General features: G+C 36.7%; 1 protein-coding gene across 1 annotated transcript in view; it reads right to left on the minus strand.

The window, feature by feature from the left end:
* The window catches only part of LOC107671706 (KN motif and ankyrin repeat domain-containing protein 4-like), an 18,723-nt gene extending 7,969 nt beyond the window's left edge, over positions 1 to 10,754 (minus strand). The window contains exons 1-9 of the mRNA XM_016464636.1: positions 10,640 to 10,754; positions 8,502 to 8,577; positions 6,858 to 8,378; positions 6,550 to 6,631; positions 6,059 to 6,391; positions 5,872 to 5,956; positions 4,862 to 5,081; positions 3,319 to 3,461; positions 2,964 to 3,164 (exon numbers count right to left, since the gene is read on the minus strand). Coding sequence (XP_016320122.1) covers positions 2,964 to 3,164; positions 3,319 to 3,461; positions 4,862 to 5,081; positions 5,872 to 5,956; positions 6,059 to 6,391; positions 6,550 to 6,631; positions 6,858 to 8,378; positions 8,502 to 8,529 — 2,613 coding nt within the window. The 5' untranslated portion in view covers positions 8,530 to 8,577; positions 10,640 to 10,754. The remainder of the gene's footprint in view (positions 1 to 2,963; positions 3,165 to 3,318; positions 3,462 to 4,861; positions 5,082 to 5,871; positions 5,957 to 6,058; positions 6,392 to 6,549; positions 6,632 to 6,857; positions 8,379 to 8,501; positions 8,578 to 10,639) is intronic.
* Between the last annotated feature and the right edge of the window lie 11,435 nt (positions 10,755 to 22,189).

Below are 22,189 nucleotides of genomic sequence, written 5' to 3' on the forward strand. Positions count from 1 at the left end.
TGTGTGTGTGTGTGTGTGTGTGTGTGTGTGTGTGTGTGTGTGTGTGTGTGTGTGCATGTTTATGTGGTTTATGAGGACACAAATTTGTATAATAACATGGGTATGACATAGGCATTACAACGAGAAGGTGATTTATGAGGACATTTTCAGTGTCCCCGTAATTCAAAAGGCTTATAAATAATTCAGAATGAGTTTTTTTGAAAATCTGAAATAGCACAAAGTTTCCTGTGAGGGGTAGGTTTAGGGGTAGGGTTGGTGTAGGGCAATAGAAAATACGGTCTGTACAGTAGAAAAACCATTACGCCTACGGAGAGTCCCCATAAACCATAAAAACAAACCTGTGTGTGTGTACACAAAAAAAAACAAGACATTTTAGTATATACACATTACTGTTCAAAAGTTTTAGGTCAAGTAAGATTTTTAATTTTTTTTAATATAAACTTTTAGTTTGCAAGGATGCATTAAATTTATCAAAAGGGACAGCAAAGACTTTTACATTGTTACAAAACAAAAATTATATTTCAAGTGAATGCTGTTCTTTTGAACTTTCAATGAGTAAAAAAAAAAAGGAATTAAAAATGATTTATACATCTAGAAAAGCTGTTTATCTTCTCTCTTTTAGTTCAAACACCTATTATGATGACCTTGAAAACGCAACAAATTATGTCATAATAAATATAATACTTTATTAACTACAATAACTAATATTTATACTAATATAACATAACAAAACATAAATAATTTATAATTTTACAAAATTTCTATTTCAATTATTTTTGAACTTTGTATTTATCAAAAAATCCTGAAAAAATCTATCACTGTTTCCAAAACAAATTAATAAAAAATAAGCAGCACAACTGTTGACAAATTGACAACATTGAAAATAATACGTAAATGAGCAGCAAATCAGTATATTAGAATGATTTCTGAAGGATCATGTGACACTGAAGACTGGAGTAATGATGCTGAAAATTCAACTTTGTGTCACATGAATAAATTTAATTTTTTAACATTATAAAATTGAAATAATATTTCCCAATATTACTGTTTTTAAATGTAGCTTTTATGAGCATAAGAGACTCCTTTCAAAACATTAAAATATCATACTGATCCCACATTTTCAAATGGTAATGTTTATACACACACACACACACACACACACACGCACACACAAAAAGGCTGACACACACACGCACACACAAAAAGGCTGAAATTGTATTGAAAGATTTTGGGTTTCTTAGTAACAGTCTAAAACTACTACCATCATTAGTAATTATTTACCATTCCCTGAATGTCATATGTATGAATCGAACAGTTGGACATTAATAAGGACACTTCTATCTGAAAGACTGCAGGAAGTCTTTACAGCACCTGCTCTGTTTTAGAGGATTTATTATTTCTCAGAACAGCTCTTCAGTTGTAATGTGACGCAGATGTGACCTGACTAATGCTCTAGTTTCAGCTGTGGGGGAGCAGACTTGACAGCTTTCATTTTGTCTTACATGCATCCACAATCTCTCGCTTTCTTTTTTTTTCCTCATTCTCTCGTATAGAGCTGATAAAGGCACGTCTGTGTGGGATAATTTCAGCTGCCAAGCAAGGATTTCTATAACACATAAAGTGATTAAACCAACAGTTTTGTAAGCGTTATTTGTACACTGGAGGCTGTCAGTTCCTGTTGTTGTTTGAAGAGTGTGAGGCTAACATCATGTTAACATGAACTGACCATTTCCAGAGGTCTGACAGGATTGTGTCCAGCAGGTGGCACTTTGTTACAGGTCAACTGTCTAGCAGAAATGGCTCATTGCTGCCCTTTAACCCACGCTGAACTTACTCTAAAGAGCTGTTGTCTTCCTCCCATAAAGTTTCATTGTTTTTTTTTTTGTTTGTTTTTTATAAAAATATTAAATTTGGAAACATGCAGCATTTTTATGAAATGTAGGGATAGTTGACATACAGTTGACTCGTATTGACTAGTGTTTGTAATTCCCTTACAATGGAGGTCAAGCCATTCTGAATGGTTTAAACGCAAAAACTGGCAGCTTGTATTTTTGTTACAGTGCATATACTAATTACCCTGTATAAATTATTAGCTCACTTCTATTACAAAATACTGTTATGCATTCATGTGCAGTTATGTTTTAAATAAAAAAATGGGTGAAGCAACATTAAAATTTGTATTCTAAAATGAAGTAAAAAGTAATTTGACAATGTAAATATTATATAAAATATATAATGCATTAAAAGCATTATATAAAACCTGACGATAAAAATGGAATAAGCACCTATTTCAAAAGAGAAAAAGTTTTTTTATTAACCAACGTATTTTAACCATAAATTATTATATAAAACTTTTCAAATCTTTTTACCTTTAGGTTGGATGTTGGCTATACAGAGGAATTTTTTTAGGGAAGAATTAATATACACTGAACAAAATTATAAACGCAGCACTTTTGTTTTTGCCCCCATTTTTCATGAGCTGAACTCAAAGATCTAAGACTTTTTCTATGTACACAAAAGGCCTATTTCTCTCAAATATTGTTCACAAATCTGTCTAAATCTGTGTTAGTGAGCACTTCTCCTTTGCCGAGATAATCCATCCACCTCACAGGTGTGGCATATCAAGATGCTGATTAGACAGCATGATTATTGCACAGGTGTGCCTTAGGCTGGCCACAATAAAAGGCCAATGGCCACAAATTATCAATTTGTTCTCACAACTTATTAAATCGTGGGCATGTTTTATTGATTTGTTGCCTTATTTCAGCTAAATCATGGCCATATTTTGTACATTTAATTTTTACTTTTCAACAAAAAGCTACACATTTCTGCTTTTAAACCTTCCAGAAATCTTCTGTAAACGTGTGTTATTGGAGCTGTAATATTATCCTTTATACTGTTGGATTAATGTATGGTGTTTTTGTTTTCTGTTAAGGTTTGGACAGATATGCACAAGAAATTACCTTGTCTTTTAAATTGACGTCGCAGTTCGTTTCCTGTAACAAAATTCGCACAATGTTGATGTGTCCCCGATCACAGGCGCTGATCAGTGGAGTGGTTCCTGCACGATCCTGGACATTAGGATCCGCTCCCTGTTCTAGCAGGAGACGCACCATTGGGACACATCCATGTCTTACTGCCAAGTGAAGAGCCGTTTGTCCCACCTAAAGACACATTTATTTACAACAGAAGCAAACACATTCATCTTCTGAAACGTTACAAAACATGCCAAATCTTATGCAAATAAGCCATCCATTTCAAACAAATTGTTTTGATATAAAGTGTACACTATGCCAACTGGCTGATGCCACCCATCACCTGCCCAACACAGGCGGTAACGTCACCAAGCTCCATCAGCTGCTGGACCACTTTCATGTCTCCTGGTGATTCTACAGCTGTCAAGGAGGCCAGCATGATAGTGGTGTAGCCAGACTTGTTTCTCAGGTCCACTTCACATACACCTAAGGTTAAAAGGAGGAAAGCACAGGAAGTGTCCTTTAGTTCAGTTTAGGTTTATTCTTTTTGTAAATATTGGCACTTGTTGTACTGCAATGAAAATGTAATTTGAACTGTTTTTCTGTTTGAATCACTGAAAATGTAATGGATGAAGGCTGGAAGCAGGTCAACCTCAAGGTGAATATTCAAAGAAAACTTTATTTGGACAAAATAGTTCTTTTTCAAGCCCTAGTGAGCTGCCACCCTGTCTACCACCTTCTAAGGCAGCATCCAAAATTAAATGGAACTCCACAAGTGACAGATTTGGAACGTTCTACTTAGGCAGCAACGTATGTGCCACACTAAAAATACAGCAGTACTCAAAAGAAGCACAAAAGAGACACAACTAATGATTGATCTATTAAGAGTTTGATGTTAGCATGTTGTTAAGCTAACCATGCTATATTAGGGTGACCATACGTGCCATTTTTCCCGGACGCTTCCTTGCTTTGTTTTCCTGTTTTCATGCTTGCTGAAGGTAATGATCGAAAAAGTAGTTTGACCAATAACATGCAGGCATTGTACATAATGGACCAATCATGGTGTGTGTGAGAAGGTGGGATTTATGGTCAAAGCGATGCAATTACGCGTACATAGGATGTGTGTTCGACTTAAAAGCAGCGCGGCTCAGATCGATCAGTGTTTGACATCAAAGTACCTCGAGAGCATTTTGAAAGCATAAGGAACCGTCTGTATGGTATTTTGATGCCATACACCGATATACACACACAAACAAAGCCAAAACCTAGATATTTTAGGCAATATAGAAATCCTGGCCAGGACGCATCCAGGTAAAATGGCACGTATGGTCACCCTATGCTATATGCAAAGCATAAAATGACATGGCACACACAAATAATCCATTGCCCAAGATGAGTTGGAAAATTTGAGTACTTCTATAGATCTATTTAGCCACTTGTTAGAAACCAACTTCTTCAAAAGAGGTAAAAGCTTTGAAAAAAAATGGGGCCATTACTGAGGTATTTTATGTCATGGAATAAAACGTGGCAAAAATGGACTTGTATTAACCACAGACCTTATTTCAGGTATTTAACCAAAAAAAAAAAACATCCATTTCATCATCTTCAGGATGATGAAAGTCCAAAAAAATGCTAACTCGTTTCCAGATTTTAGCACTCATTCCTGCACCACTCTATTGACACTTGTCAGTACTAATTTAAATGAAGGAATAAAATGCTGTCTATGTAGGATCAATGAATGTGACAATGAATGTGTTTTGCTTTCATTAGCCTCAAAGAATTCAAAGATAACGTAATTTTCTACACCATAATGAAAGAAAACATTTCTTTCCAAACAGTTAAAAATATGAGAAAATGAGACAAAAAAAAAGTATATCATCACTGACCTGTGTCTAAAAGTAGCTTAACGATGCTGAAGTTACAGTGAGACACACTATAATGCAAGGCTGTGTTCCCATTATCATCCGCCATGTTGACCAGGAACTGAAGGACTGTAGGTGTTTGTGAGTTAACCTCATTGAGATACAAAGCAACAATGTCGGCACATGCTCCCTCCTCAGCAGAGATGTGAAACCACTGCTGGAACACCACAGTGAGAGCCTGGCTCTGCAAATCATCAAAGAAGACCAATACTAGAGGTACCACTTAACAGGACAACAAAAACATTTTAAAAATTTGTACGGATTCAGCTCTGCATGGTACTGTGGTAACTCATTATCTGGCAGAGTCAAACCTGGCAGAAGTAGTAAATAGTCATTTAGCAGGTGCTTGTCTCCAAAGTACAGCAATTAACAGTACACTTCTTACAAGGACAATCTCCCTGGAGGTACCTGAGATTAAGGGCCAGATTTACTCAAAGCTCTTTCACCAGCGCACACCCTCTTTTTAGTGTTAAGAACCTGCTGTCAAGATTTACTAGAGACAGTGAAAAATTGGCTATGAAAAGGCATGGACACAGTTATTTTTGCGACTGACCTTATTGCATGTGCATTTGTAGGAGTTTCCCTTTCAGGTGCAAAATTTGACATGAGTTACTAAGGTTTAGGCTAGTCAATTAACTGGTATTTGTGCCATTATTTAACACCCAAAAAGCATGTCTTAACCCATTTTGTGCTTGACATGGCTGCAATAGTTTCTAATTTATGCTGCTCTTGGTAGATTGCATTGGTCATTTATGACACTTTTATGGGATTCTGGTCTTACGCTAATTTGCCCTATTTAGTAAATTCTGCCCAATGTGTCTTGCTCAAGGGTTCAGTGGTGTTGGTTCATGTCTCATTCCGCGCAGGGATTAGACTATCAACCCTTTGGTTTCTAGCTTCAAACTAGTACAAATCACCACCCAAAACAGGCAAGCTGGGAATATTACACATATAAACTAGTTAGTTTGAATTACCAGTTCATTATCAGGTTCTGACACTTTATCCATGTGGTCTCTCAGGAAATAGCATGCCTCTATGAAATCTTTATCAACAGCTTCCCTGGAGAAAAAAAAAACAGGTGGTTTCCATTTGTGTTTAAAATTTAAAAGAAAGCTACTAAATCTCATATTGCTGTATGACCTAAAGATGTATTCATCTCACCTGTTTTCCTTCATTGCCAGAGATTTCTGATCCAAGTCCACGCTCAAAGAAATGCAATCCTTCCCCTCTTCCTCTGTCTGATCCTCTAGAGCTCTTGCCTGACTTGTTTGCTTGTGCATATTTTCTTGTTGTGTGGTCTCTACATCTATGGCATCTTCTTTTGGATTGAATTCTGCATTTTTACTTTTGCATGTTTGTATGCTGGAATCTGTTGTCCATGTGGTCCATAGTTTGCCTTCTTCTTTAGTTGTATTCTTCTTGAGGCCAACATCCACTTCTGCATGCTCTTGTAGTTTGATAGCAGTACTTATTCCCTCTGTCTCCACGCTCCCACTTCAGAATGTTGAAGGTCAAAGAGCATTAGTATTCTGAAGTCACTGTTTTAGTGGATTAGTCTGAAGTCACTCTGTATGACTATACAAAAATAATTTCTATTCCAAGACCATTAGTACTGTTTTACAAAAAATTGCCAATAGTGGTGATATATTTACCTGTCTCTTATGCTGATTGTCTTCAAATGTTCTGTCTTGGGGTTCTCTCCTACGTCAAGAAGAATTTCCATCATTTTATAGTCTTGCAATACACAGAAATACCACAAAAGACCATCAAACACATTTTCATCATACACTGTCAGAAAAGAAGTAGCTCTTGTAGAATAGCTTGTCACTTGGACAGTAGCCTCAAAATATAATCCTTTTAGCTTAACAACCCCTAAAGGGTGCATATTAGTACCCTTTGAGGGTACCCCAGTGATAAGCTTGTTGTACCCCTAAAGGTGCGATTGAGTGCAGAGTAATACCTGGTTGTGAAGCATCACCAGTAGGAAACACATAGAGGGTAAGAAGGGTGACTAAAGTTGTTAACTGCTCTTGAATAGTGCAGACACGTGGAGACAAGAGGTCTGAAGACATTTTCCCTGATGAGTCGTGTTCACAAAGGCATTCCCATTGCTCCTGAAGGAGCTCTTGTAATCTTTTCACATGGTGCTCCATGTCTGCATTTGATACTGGAGGTTGATCCAGAACATGAGGGGCAGTTGCCTCCTCTGTTGGCATCTCTTTCCCACTTATCAGTGTTTCCTGCAGTTCTACCACAGGTTCAAGACTTTGTGTACTTACTAAGGAGCTCTCAGATGAAATCACCTTGGCCAGTGTGTGCCCCATTTCAAGCTGTATGGTCAACTGCTTGATCTTCTCATCCTTGAGAAGACTCTCCTTTACTTGCTGCTTCAGCAAAGCTCTTGTCCTGTCCAGCTCTACCTCCAGTACATGAAGTGTCTGTTCCAGCAAAACAAATTTTCTCTGGAGAGTTTCAGTGAGAGACTTAGTTTTGTCTCCATTTTCCAAAAGATCTCTTTCTCGTGAGACCGTCTTACATCTTTCAATCTCTGGAAGAATTCTTTCAGTAGTTAAAGTCATTGCAACTGCTTCAACTTGTTCAGAAGAAGCCTTGACATTTTCCTCTAGCCGGTCATATTCTCGGTTCATCCAGTCATGACTTGCTTTGTCTTGATTTTTTCTGGTAGAAGAAGGAGTGTCCCAGTTCTTAATGTATAGAGGAGCAGTAGGTACATCCAGTGGCCCGGTGGTTTTGTTTTGAGAATGTAATTGGAGTAAAAGTCTCTCTCGCTCCTCCTGCAAAATACATATCTGCGCCTTGAGCTCAGGAACGACTCTGATCTCCTCTTGCAATTCCCCAACTCGTTCAAGAGCTGCAGTGAGCCGCTGGAGCGTCCCGTTTGCTCTACCTATCCTGCTGTTGGAGGCATGGAATACATCTTCAGAAGAGCCGTTTTCCTGCATTAGATATTCCTTGGGGCTGCTGGGGCTGGTTGGATCCTCGGTTGACTCAGAGTGTTTTCTCAATAAAACGGTCAAGGGTAAACTGGAGGCTCTCAAGAGATTTGGCCTGACGTAACGTCCTAAGGGCTGCTCATCAAAAGCCTCCATCTCTGCAGATGTGAAGGACTTATAGATGGGTTCTCTCCTCCTGGCGTAGCCAGCAGGCACACTGTCACTAGATCGAAACTCGAAATGTTGTTGAGAGTCTCCCAGTTTGGTTTTGGGCCATAAAGTGCTTACTGAGTTCCACTCTGTAGCTCTGCATCCATAACCTGGAAGGCTTAAGTTACGTGACAGGATGCCATTATTTCGTCCTCTTTGCCTTCTCTGCATTGGCACCCTCCTAATAGTGTTGCCTTTCTCAATGTCATCGACATACTTGAGAAAGTCCAGGTCCAGATGGAATCCATAGGGTGTCTCTACAGAATAGGAGGGTGGTCTTCTTTGGCTCCCCTTCTCTTTTGGAGAGATGCCGTTCTCTAAAAGATAAACACAAAGGTGAGTGGCAGAAATGATGCACAGTATGCAAAGCAGTCCAAATGTATTCAGACCACTGGAACTGCAGTACCATGTGTTCTTAAACAAAACTGTGTGATTCATACCTTTTTGGGTATCCATTGTTCTTAACATAAGTCTGTTTTCAGCTTCATGTGGTTTTTAGTTTGTGTCTCCTACCACCTGAGGACAAAAAGACATTGTTGTTACTCTGATGTGTTAAATGAAACAGAATCAAGCGCTTCTAAATGCTGGGAACACAAGTTGAGATGAAAGTAGGTTGTGCATGACTTTTTTGCAGATTTACAGAGCCAGACTCTTTCTTCTCTTTCTCTCTATCCCTCCCATCTCTCTTTCTCTATCTCTATCTCTCTTTGACCACACAGCACTTTTAAGGCACGACAGAAGCAGCCACAGCCCAAACAATGTGAGCTATGCAGTAAACACACAAATAGCTGAGACCAAACATTTCCACTGGCTCACATACACACAGACAACCACCTTGGCATTTGTCACACTGGTAGAAAAAAAAACTATCTTATCTAAAATTGCAGCTGCCCTTCTTTCATACCTGTCTGTTCCACCGTTCTTCTCTATCAGAGATCAGCCAGACAAACAAACAAATGGGGGCTGACCTTTTTTTTTGGTTATGACATACCTCAGTATCTGACTATACTAAGGCAAACTGATCTGAAAGAACTGATATAACAATTTAGGTATATGGGCCATGTCTGACAAAACAAAATGCATTGCTGATATAGTCTTATGCTGGTAGGAAAATGGGGCTGAAGGATTCTTGTCCGAAACACACTCATAGAAAATTTCCTGACAAATGTTTCCTGTATCCTGAACATCCACTGGACACAGGGGTGTCTAATCCACCTTCCAGCTGAGTTTGGCTCTAGCCCTGATTAAACACACCTGAACTGGTCTTCAGGATCACTAGAAACTTCCAGGCAGGTGTGTTGGAGGTAAACTCTGCAGGAAAATGGCCCTCCAGGAGCAGGATTGAACATGCCTGTTGTGTAGGTACACCTAAACTGTGTTGGTAGGGCACATGTTTAAAATGCACATTTACTCACAGACACACATAGACTGACACAACCCCATTTTCACCTCTCTCATATGCTGGCATGATATATGCTGAAACGTACTCTACGCTAGTATGTGAACTCAAATGTTTCTACATATGCTTGAAATCTCACCTTTGTCACCAGGGACACTGAGGTGGCTTTATTTTAAACTCTGCAGTCTTCTGCAGTCAGTTTTCTCTTTCAGGTTAACAATTAGGCGGAGCAGCTGTTTGAAAATTGCTAGTTTAGTTAAAGAAAGTTGCACTGTTGACATGTTTAGAACTATCTACCAGAAAGTGACACATCCAGTGTAATAGCACAGCATTTGATGTTGACGTCCCCTTGAGTACTTGTAGATAGATAGATATTTCTGTAGTAGATATTTCTGTCCTAATGCTGAAAATTAATTTGCACCACTATTATAAACAACTGTAATATAAATACTAAATAATTATGAGTGCTGTTGCTTCTAGCATACAGACAACTTTAATACTGAGTCTTAATTCAGCCATTCTGCTAGATTTAGGATTTATTTGGTCACTTTCACAATGTAGTCTGTGTTCACTGAGTAAGGCACACTCCATTTCACAGTAATGATTATTGTTCCTTTCTCTTTTTTGCAGCAGTAAGGAAAAAAAATCCCTCGTCTCATTAAATACTTCTCTCTGCTGCATTCTTTCTTACACCACAAATTGGATTGAAACTCATGACAACTTAAAAACTGCTACCGCTCTAAGAACAAAATTTGAAACACTGTGTCCTCTGAAAGGAACAGACAATTTCAGGTTTTAGGTCAGGCTTGGCGGATGGAAAAAAAAAACCAAACTGGAAACTTGAGAGGAACAAACATTTTATCCTGCGAAGAGTTTCAAACTAGTCTGCTACAACTGGAAGTGAATTTCATATTCAGTCTTATACAAGCAAACATTGCTGCACAATGCATAACTTCTAAGTCTGAGTCTGAGTCTTTTTATATCTCTCCTCATTGTGCTATCACTAAAATGTGTCAGATGACACAACCTCTTCACGCTTTCTCTGAATAACATATGTTATGCTAGCTGTGTTTTGACATTCACATTTAACAACTCAAGTAGACCTGATTCACTTTTACATAAAACAGACTGATGGTCCTGCACACTTTCTCACTCACACACATTTATTCTGTATCTTACCTTAAACATCACATGTCTGGCATTGTGTCCTCTCTGTGCTGGAGTTTAGCTTGTTCATCTCTTCACTTTTCTCCTTCTTCTGAGAGGCTTCAGAGGGAAAGGCAGACAAAAGACATTCAAGCAATGCCAATGTAAAATTTTTGCAAAACATAAGCAGTGTTATTGTGTGTGGCCCCTCCCAATCAGAGCCAGTGGGTGGGAGGCAATCTGCATAAATCCTCCAATGAAAGTAAGAGGGCGGGCTGAACAACTGAGAGGTGGGCGGGGCTTTGTGCATAACTGCATCTGAGGGATGTTTCTCAAAACAGGATCCATGTGATGGCAGGGGCCTCGAGTTTACTAGTACAATCTGGGGCACTCACGAAACTAGCCCCACATGAAACTGGTTGAAAGAGGACCCTAGAGTAACCCGTCAGAATCTCTGAGCACATGCAGCGACACCCACTCACACACACACTTTAAGTGTAATTCAATCCACTGTAACAGTGCTCACCATCCATTATAATCATGAAAATAGTGCAGGGCTTTTCATGAGTATAGGGCACAGAGTGGTTGAGGCTCTCTCAGGACATGCCATTCATTCTTTATGTATCTCCTTTCTCTTCTGGTCTTCATTTTAAAAGTATTATTGGAGATTTTCAGCAACAGCATCAACAAGGAAATGCTTATTGAACATAGAAATCAGGAAAAGCTGACTACTTTTACAACTACTCAAAATGCTGAAATGGAATTCTCTTTTTTCCCTTTTAGTTTTCCTTGTGAAAAAGTAGTACACAAACATTTAAAAAGAGTACTTATTATGGAAATAACATACTTTAAAAGAATACAATTGAGTTTGAAATGAATGTAACGTTTTCAGACATTTAATTGCATGTTAATTACAATTAAATGAAAATGTTGCTGTATTATAATTAAAAGTTATATTAAAAGCAGTTAGTTGAACTTAAGAGTGTTTTTTCGCACTTATATAGGATGTAAAAAAATATGTAATTTCAACATTATTTCTATAATCTTTGAAATAAATGCTGACAAGTATTTATGGAATACTAAAATATACTTTAATGTACTTTTACTGAAACTTGTGTTATTTATGTAAATATACATTTGTAATACTCAACTGTTACACAGCTCCAATTTAGTATGTTTAAAAAATATAAACTTTAAATGAAATATCAAATAACACACTACAGTTAAAATGATTATCAAATACTTTACATGTGCTTTAGTATTTTATTCAACAGACCAAAATAAGCGTAGTACTATAAAGCATGATAAAAGATTATTCAAACATAATGGTAAAAGTAATTTTTTTTTAAACTGGGGAGTTATTATAAAGTGGACATTTTAAAAGTGTACTTAAGTGTGTTAAGAAATATAGTCATGAAAGTGTACTATCTTTAAGTACACTTAAGTAGCCTTTTATTTCATTAATATATTTATATTAAAAATACTTAAAAGGTTTGAAATACATAACAAGTTCACATTCAATACAGTTAAGCACCCTTCTTTTTTACAAGGGTTGTTTTTTTATGCTTGTAGCAGCTGGACTCTATGCATTATATGGTGGAGTTAACTATTAAAATGACAGGAACAGTATTTTGACTGTTTGACCAACATGTGCTGTGGGATATTAAGCAGCCACATGAAAATGCTCTGCTTGCATGTGACACCCACCAAACAGAAAGACTTCAGTCATCTGAGGTGGTCCTGCATGACTGATGGGAACAAGCGTGCATAACTAGACTTCCACAACTATCAGTGATGAAAGAAACATGCAGGTCCACTTTTCTTTGGCTAATGGTCACCAGTTGCCTTTGCCTGTCTGTCTTTCTCTCTCAGTAAACGGTTGCAATTTGTCGGCAACATTATTTGATAGACTTAACACGGTTTAGTGTGTAATGCAAAATACATTTTAAAAAATATTAATCCCCCAGAGCCTCTGGAACTTATAACCCTGGTACTTTGGATCTAAGGGTGGGAAGATACAAATTAAATGCTAAGAAATGCAAAAAAAAAAATTTAAATAGTTAAAATTTTCAGGCACAAATGACACAGTATCTTGAAAACGGGCCCTTTACAGTTTTCAGAAGCTCAATTATGCAAACTCATTTTAATGGAATCAGTTTGAAATGGTGTCTAGGAGAGAGTGAACTATATTAGCATATAAAACACTTCACTGCTTATTAGATTAGTTATGTGTGTTTGCCTCCAGGAAAATAAATACACATTTGTAGAGACCTAAAAATAAAATTCCACTTCTGAACCAAGTGTTTAGATTTTTTATTTACTCATGCCATTGAATTCTTCACTTATATGGGTATTTTACTTGCTAAAGCCTGAGGGTTAGACGTAATTGGTTGCCATTTTAGATCCCACTAAACTAGAAGAAGTAACATACACTACATTATAGTCTGTGTGGAAATGACTGTCATTTTGCGACTTCAGTATCCTTCATAATTGTATTCAGATTTTGTCTAAAAGGTTGTGCTCAGATATATTCACTCTAGAGCATTTTTACATGCTTGTATGTAGGCTACAAACATGTTGAATCATCAGTGATATAAGAGAAGGTTGTAAATAATGTGCATTGTATGCAATCCGTGTGTATTCTACTGCAGGAAATCCCATTCATAACAAAAGAATTAGGAAGAAAATAGGACTTTATCAATCCTTGTTCAAACCATACAAACAGCTAACTATAGGAATGAACATAAAGATTGATTGCTGGTCCATGAGAAATTCGAAATTCAAGCTTTAATCAAATCCTAAACAACAATAATATGATTCATACCCCAGATACACACACAAATGTGTTTACCTACATGCTCTTCAAACAGACACACATTCACTGTGTTGGGTCAGAAATGGGGATGAGGTCAGGGGTCTATTCCAGAAAGGAGGTTCAACAAACTCGGAGTTAAAACTTGAACTCTGAGTTGACACCCTGAGATTGGAAACTCTTGAGTTTTCGGTTTCAGAACAGCTAAAGGCAGAGACTCATAAAATGGGAGGAGAACCTGCACCAGCACCACTGATAGATGAAGAGGAGATGGCCACAATACCAATATTAAAATCCAACAGGGAAAAGAATAATTTGTTGCTTTAGTATTTGTAGAACATAAAGATGACCATATAAACTGTGAATAATTTGTGTTTATTTAACAGCTGTGGTGGTGGTTACGGCATAGATCTTGCACTACCCTTCCATCTGGCATCCTTCCATTCCATACAGTAATCAGCTTCATTTTCGGAAGGTGCGATGGTGAGAATATGTGTGTCATCAATGCATCCAACCACACTGGAAATCCTAAAGGAAATTCTAATTATTAGGTTACTTAGAGGTCGCAACAAGATGTTATCAAGTGAACGCCATTTAAAAATGGTACCGTTCAAATAAATATGCATGTGGATATGGCAAAATAAATAAATTTAATCAAATTAAATTAAATCCTCTCCTGATGTAGATTTAACTCCCCGCGAATTAATGCAGCCTCCTCGAGGCATGTCTTTTTATAAGGGATCCTGTAGATGATCATCTACAGGAAATTCGCGGGGCATTTTACTTGTTTACCCCAGGAAACAAGACGAAATATCGTATATTTCTTATATAGAAAATGCATCATGATTTAAGAATTTTTAGATATTTGTACTTGAAATAAGGCATAAATCTCAGCAATAAAAGCCATTTTTGTAGCGTGAATGAATTAATGAGGTATTTAAACATTGCTTACACTTTAAAAAGGGGGAGGAGACCGAAAGAAACTCTGGGTTTACCGAAGAAAACCTACTCCTGACCAGGTTCGGTTCACAGAATAAGTTACTATGGTAACTTACCGAGAGGTTTAGTTTTGTCTTTTACTGGAACCGAAAACCCTGAGTTCCCTTTTCTGGGGTTAACAAACTCTGAGTTTCCAACAAAACCCACTTTCTGGAATACACCCCAGGTTTGTTGTTTTTTTACTGTGTCATCCTTATGCAAGTTGACCTTCAACTGGAAGCTTTCTGATTTACATTTGTTTGAATTCTGCTTTGATTTCAACAGAACCGATTTCACACATTTTTATTTTTAGTCCTCAGGTTGTGAAGGTCACAAACAAGTGTGCTTGAAGTTGTAGCGATCAGCCCCCTTATATAATCATCTGTGTTTTGTTTTCGCAGTCTCTACTTAAATAGAAGGCAGAGGGAAACAGAACGATCTTTCAGGAAAATAGGAAATAATCTCACTGCCATATGGCAATGGGCAGTGGTATAGTTATAGATAATGGTTAGTTTTGGTTTTAGTAGGACGCTGGAGAGCTATGAAGTCAGAACTGATGATATTAGCAGCCGTAGCCTAAAGACTACACACAGACACAGAGAGAGAGAAACAGAGAGAGAGAGTCTTGGGCAACATTGGTCTGTTTTGATTTTCAAAATTAAAATAGCTGTCATTCGTAAATGGAGGGTTATTTTGCCACAGTGACCAAAGCACATTAAATCTAGTGCACACTACTCCATAATCTGAAAGGGCAAGTTGCCACTTAAAATTAAAATATATAGTGTTGCATCAACTCATGGAAAAAAACAACAACAACTTCCTTTCCTTATTATAATTTAATAGCACATTATTAGTGGTATTTGCTAAGGCAAGCATCAGCATTACTATTGCTCAGATTTACTGTTAGAATGCTAGTGTGCTATTCTAAATTCAGCCCAACGTTGTATCCGAAATCTTGCCGGAAGTAGTAGGTCATCTTGGTACTGTTTTTGCAATACTACACTCTAAAAAATGCTGGGTTGTTTCAACCCTACTTTGGGTCAAATATGGACTAACCCAACTTTTGGGTTCAAAATTTAATGTAAAAATGTAACCCAATGGTTGGGTTAGTCCATATTTGACCCAATGTTGGGTTGAAACAACCCAGCATTTTTTAGAGTGTATGAATTCATATGTACTACTTTTGTCTTACAGTTTTTCGCATAATGTATAATAGAGACGTATTCGATTTCAACTGCAGTGCTTTATGGTGTGTTCAAGTCCTCCTGGGAAGATAGTATTTACAAGCTGAGAAGTCGTAATTCGGACATCAGTTGCTTTCAAGTCACTTTGGTTGAAGCAAAGATGGTGATTAATCTTTTCTAAAAAAAAAAAAAAAATCAGTGTATCACTCGTAAATATGACTTTATGGTACCGTTCATGTCTGTTCAACTTCTAAATACAATCTTTCTGACATGACTTGAATACACAATTACTCATGCTGGCAATGCTTGTCCCGCCTGCAGCTAATTGGTCTACTTTGACTACTTTGAAACTGACTTTTATTAGTTGTGTTGCATGTCGAAAGCTGAACTTATTTTAACTGGACATTTAGTTTAAAAAGTGCACCTCTACTATTATTAATTTAGTTGATATTTAGAACAGTTCTCTTATTTTTAATTTTTTGGTTGAAATTTTAATTTTGTAAATTTTCTTTTAATTTTGAGCAATGTTATTTGGGCAATATTAAAGGAACTGTTCACAAGGAAATACAATTAAAAAGCAGCACAAAGCATTGCAAAAAAGCATTCTGTGTGAACTGATCATAAGGCTCACTATTTTAGGAAATTTTGGAACTGTTTTGCCTATTTCCCATTTCGTGGAATGCCAATCTGTTATACAGTCACTTCCAAGCCAGCCAAGTATTCAAATTACTGTCTGTCTTATGCACATTTTCAGAGTGTGTGGCATACTAACATTATACAAGAGACTTTTATGGCTGCAAACTATTCTTACTTTTCCCTCCATCTTGTCAAAACAATCTGGGAGCCTCAGGTCATTCTTCTAAATCAATACTGGCTCACAAGTCAAATATGGTCCATCCTGACCTATTTAAAAAACTATGAAAGGAATTATAAATAGATATTTAAAATGGTAGGCCACAGTGTCCAACTGTAAAAAATGCATTGTTGGTTTAACTTAGAAAAGTAAGAAACCTGACTGCCTTAAAATTAAGAGTTGATTAAAACAAAAAAAATATTATTCTTTTTTATTTTTTTGTATTTAATTAATTAATTTGTTTATTTTTAACAATGTGAATGCAATGTAAGTCGTTTTGGATAAGTGTCTGTCAAATGCATGAATGTAAATATTCTGGAAAAGTGTTTATTAATATTTGAAAAACAATCACCAAATCAGGAGTTATGAGGTGCAACTGAGGTCAAGGTCTCTTAACATATCAAATAATTTGACCTTTTTGTAATAATACACGGTAAATTCAAATTATGTGGTGTAAAACTGTAATAATATTTATGAATAATAAATTCATGATATTTGTAAAACAAAATACATCAAAATAAATGTTAAAATATTTTATTAATATATTTAATAGTGCTGTAAAACGATTAATCGCGTCATTAAATTTAGATCTGCTCATGTTGCATCATATTTCCTTTTATAGTGTTGCGATTTATAACCAATCACTCACAACTCTGTTGAGCTTACGAATGCAATAACCAATCAGAGGCATTCAGATTACTCATCGCTGGAATGCCGGAGTTTTGTTCAGTGCGTGTGCTCGCCGACTGAATTCTGATCTCTCATGAATTCTTGAACATGAAAATGTAAATTTGGAAACATTTTTCAAAACCATATGAAACCAAGAATCCAAATAGAACATTTATGAACATATTGGTCTTATCTAACAGCCTTCTTGGCCATTCATTTAACCTTTATCTTCACAGATGCTTTTGACAGATCCTAAAATTGTATGTTGCATGATGTTGTGAGCTGTGAATATGGCTGAAATGTTGTGGTATTTGTGCATTTCAACCCTTTATTTACTCACTTGAGCGCTGGGATTTATAAAAGTCTACATGAGGTCACCATCACCCTGCTTAATGATTAAAGGGAGGAGGCCTATAAAAGAAGTTCAAAACTTTGGGCCTCTTACTCTGAGGGCTGTGAGGACCATAGCAGTCTTAGTCTAAAGAAGCAACCATGAAACTGCTTGTACTGTTGCTCCTTCTGGCATCATCTCATTCCTTCCCAACAGAACCCACCTTTCCTGAACATTGCACAGAGAGCCGCTTACGCTTTGCAGGTATGGATGAAGTTCGGCTTTTGGCAAACGGCCTCCTACAGCTGGGCCATAGCCTGAGGGAGTTTGTGCAGAATACCAAGAATCAAATCAATTATATTTTCCAAAAGCTCAATATCTTTGACAAGTTCTTCTACCAACTTTCTGTGCTGGCCAGTGAGATCAAGGAGGAGGAGGAAGAACTGAAGAAGACCACTGTGATCTTAATGAGGAAATAAAGAGCCTGTCACTGGAGATCAACTCCAAAGTGGAAGATATCATAAAAGAGAGGATCCATCTGAGGAGGCAGGTGGGCGGCTTGGAGGAGAAGTTGAGCGGTCTGTCCCAGAGTTTGCGCTCGGCTGAGCAAAAAGCTTGCTGAAATCTCCATGCTCAAGGTAAGAACAGATCAGTAACATCTTGAATGTCTTTGATAGAGACAGAAAATCATTTATGAATTTTCTCAAATGTAAACAAGCAAGATGATTTATATGTTAGGGCATTTAGACGATTTAAGAACTGACTGATTAATTTTTTTATTAATTACAGTGAACTTGAAGTGAATCAGCCACATGTTGGCGACATGTTGAATTGGAATTTGAAAGACAGGACAGAGTTCAACAATTCAAAAACTTAAACAATAACACGAAAAAGGAATTTCTTTGGTCCAAGTTTTGGAAAAAACATTCATATTTGCAATGTTATATTAAAAAAAAAGTTTATTTATATCCTGAATGTGTATATTTTTTTCACAACTAATTTTATTTTTGCTTTTTATTTTCAACCACATTGCTTTCAGATCACTTTTTTTTTTCTACACACAACAATTTTAATCACAGTGGTTCACTTGAACCCACGAATTAGAGCATTATAGGAAATGTGTTCTCTTCCCATGGTCCAAATAATTATTTATGTAGTGGAAAGTATATTATACATGTTAATATTTTTGTATGTGGCATTTACAGTAGATTTATGCATTTTGATTACATTTGTAAATGAAAAAGGTACTGGTAATTTTTCTGCCAGTAGCATTTTCCATTAAGTTATTATGTGTTTATATCAGAATGAGGATTCGATTCCTAAATGTGTATTGAGGAATCGAATCCTCATTTCAGTTAAGAATGGCATATAACCCTATCAGGTTCACAATTGTCTTTGACAAAACATATGGGATGTGATCTATATAAGTGTCTATGCCATGCTCAGGTTGATACGATGCTGAGATGTTGTTGTCTATTAGGAGATAATCCTGACCCAAGAAAGAGCATCACTGATCTGCTGAAGGCTTTGAGTGAACAAAGTGAGCAACTCAACAAGCAAAGGACCAAGATCAAAGGCCTGGAAAACAAAGTACAGTATTAAGATACCTTTTAAGATCCAAAACTAAAAATACAAAGCACTCTAGAACTCTAGGTCTAACTCAGTCTGATATAATCACATCATTATTCACATGGCAAAGCTGATTGGTTTCTTTCACATCAGCAGCCAATGAGCTTGCTTCTCAACATTCAAATACTTGGCTAATGCCTTCCTGTAGCTGCTGCAGTGCACTTCAGAAACCCTCCACCTTCCCCAGCTCCACCTGTATAGATCTGCCACGGGGTGATTTCATGTATGTTAATGGGGGTAACTTCATGTATGTTATAAGTGCAGCAGCAGTATTTCTTACATGCTCATTGCAGCATCTCTGTGGATGTATTGGCAGTAGCAAGTCTCGGTACTTGCTCTGCGGCAGCAACAGCAGAGTAGCAGATCTATTCCGCCAAGACCAAACACATTAACAGTGCCATGCATATTACCATGCTAAACGCTCAGAGAGTTGTCATGACAGAACTATGGATATGTGCTGTCAGTGAAACGCATGAGTTTGTCATTTAAAAAATATAAGATATTTTGGTAACACTTTAGAATACTGTTCTGTCATTAATAAATAACTACACAGGAACACATGTGTAACACAATATTAGCACTCTAGTAACTACTAATAACTAACTAACAAGAAATTCGGATTAATTAATTAGTAAGTAATAGTGCTTAATCTAATGTGGTAGTTCACTATTAGTTAATCAGGAGCTACTATTTTTTCCATACCTCCCCAAGAACCACGAAGAACTACTGTAAACAGGTTCATAATTAATATGAATAATGCATAATGTATAATTAATTCTAAAATCAAGGTCATGGTAACGCACTAGTGACTCAAGTACTACCAATTTCTTCAGAAGGAATTACTAATTACTTGGATCAGTATTCTAAAGTGTATAACACGATAAGTCTCTGGTAATTACTGAAATAATTGTAAGCTTTTGAGGTTTTTGTATGATTCTGGATAGTAATACCTTTAGCTAGATTTGGTAACACTTGAGTCATTACTAGTGGGTTACCGAGATCTTCACTTTAGAATACTGATCCAAATAGTAAGTAATTCCTTTAGAAGGATCTAGTAACACTTGAGTCATTACTATCAAAGACCTTACATATATCTCAAAAGCTTACAATGACATCAGTCAATATTAGGGAGTTATCATGCTTTTCACTTTAGAATACTGATCCAAATAATTAGTAGTTCCTTTAGAAGGATTTGGTAATTACTAGTGGGTTACCATGATCTTCACTTCAGAATTAATTATACATGATGCATAATTCACATTAATTATGAACCTGTATAGTAGCTCTTAGTAGTTCTCCAGGACATATGAAAAAAAAACAGTAGTTACTGATTAGCTAATAGTGAACTACCACTTTCAACTGAGCACTATTACTTACTAAATCATTAATCAGAGTTTCTTGTTAGTTAATAGTAGTTACTAGAATGTTATTAGTGCATTAGTTATTTGTTCCTGTGTAGTTATTCATTAACGACAGGACAGTATTCTTAAGTATTACCGATATTTTAAGTCACATGGCTTGTTGACGAGAAGCATGCTATTACTTGATGGGACTTTTCAACCAGCAGAGTTTAAAATAGATGATGGTGAAATAATATAAGCAGTACCATATATGTAACAGATATTTAAACATTTAATGTATGCGTCTGGCAAACAATGCATACTTCTTTTTAAAGAGCACATGTTTATAACAAATTTACACATACAGTAAAAACAAAAGAAAAAGAATCTGAAGATGTTGTAGAGTCTGTGTGCTGTCTGTTTATGCCATTTGTCTGCTGTTACTGTCATTCTCTACAGTATGTTGTTCTTTGTTGTCACTGTCTGTCTGTTGGGTTTTTCCTACCTCTACCACACTCCTCCCTGTCTCTGCTAGGCCTACCGTAGCATCCTTCCTCACAGCACTGGTATTGGAAGACCAGGGGTCTCTGGCTGTACTGATTCCAGCAACATCCTAGTTAATGAACACAGTATAGGACTTAAACATTACAGCAAAATATTTTCTCACTGACTGCTCTCAACATTGGAATACACATGAATACAAACAAGTAATAATAGCAAAAAAGGGGATAGAATATATAGCAAAAACTATAAATAGTAGCAGCAGTACATTTTTTTGATATACAATTATTTGCGAATTAAAGTATGCTGAAGTGTTGCTAGTATGTGCTGCATGTGCATTTGTGTGGGTGTGTGTGTGTGTGTGTGTGATGTAAAGTGCGTGTGTGAGTGTGATCTCTCTCTCTCTCTCTGTGTGTGACACAGGCTCCTCCTATCCTAAGAGTTAATTAATAGTTAATTAGATCCACATTATTAAGAAACTGGCAGCATCTGTATCAGGGTGTGTCTCTCTCATTGTGTCTTCCTACCTCCATGACACTTGACTCTGCAGTCCACCCTACACTGTAAATTCCAATTAGTAAACCTTACTTAAAAAAAAGCATGCAAACCGATTGCCTTGAAAAAAACAAGTAAAGTGAAATAAGAATAATAATTTGTAATAACAAAGGTTTATTTAGTGTTGTAAACTTACACGCAAGTTCTGTGTGTGTGTGTGTGTGTGTGTGTGTGTGACACAGGCAAAGGTTCCACCTATCCTGAGAGTTAATTAATAGTTAATTAGAGCCACATTTTTAAGAAACTGGCAGCATCTGTATCAGGGTGTGTCTCTCTCATTGTGTCTTCCTACCTCCATGACACTTGACTCTGCAGTCCACCCTACCTAAGGATTAATTGCATACTGTAAACTTATGTGATGTATGCATGCTCAATGTTTTATTTTAATATATGACTATCTACATATTCAAGGTAAAGTTCACTACAAATGTCTATAGTACTATGGCCATTGCTATAGGTTTTTGATGTGTTAGACTATATTGCAAGTAGCCTACATCAGTTTTTATTACCCTAAATCCAACTTTATCTGCTAATATTTCAGTCATGCAATTCAATAACAGGCTCATTAACACTTAAGTTAACCAATTATCACGAAGCAATGACATTTTAAAATATACTGGGGTTCTACGCTAAGCTTACAACTGTTTAATACAATGTAGGCTACTGTCAAAAAAAAAAAAAAACGAGCTAACTGGCAGAAGTAGTGTGAAAATGACTTGTGCTAGCTGTAT

Source organism: Sinocyclocheilus anshuiensis, unplaced genomic scaffold (genome assembly GCF_001515605.1).
Source record: "Sinocyclocheilus anshuiensis isolate Anshui unplaced genomic scaffold, SAMN03320099.WGS_v1.1 scaffold524, whole genome shotgun sequence".
In the NCBI taxonomy this organism is placed as follows: Eukaryota; Metazoa; Chordata; class Actinopteri; order Cypriniformes; family Cyprinidae; genus Sinocyclocheilus; species Sinocyclocheilus anshuiensis.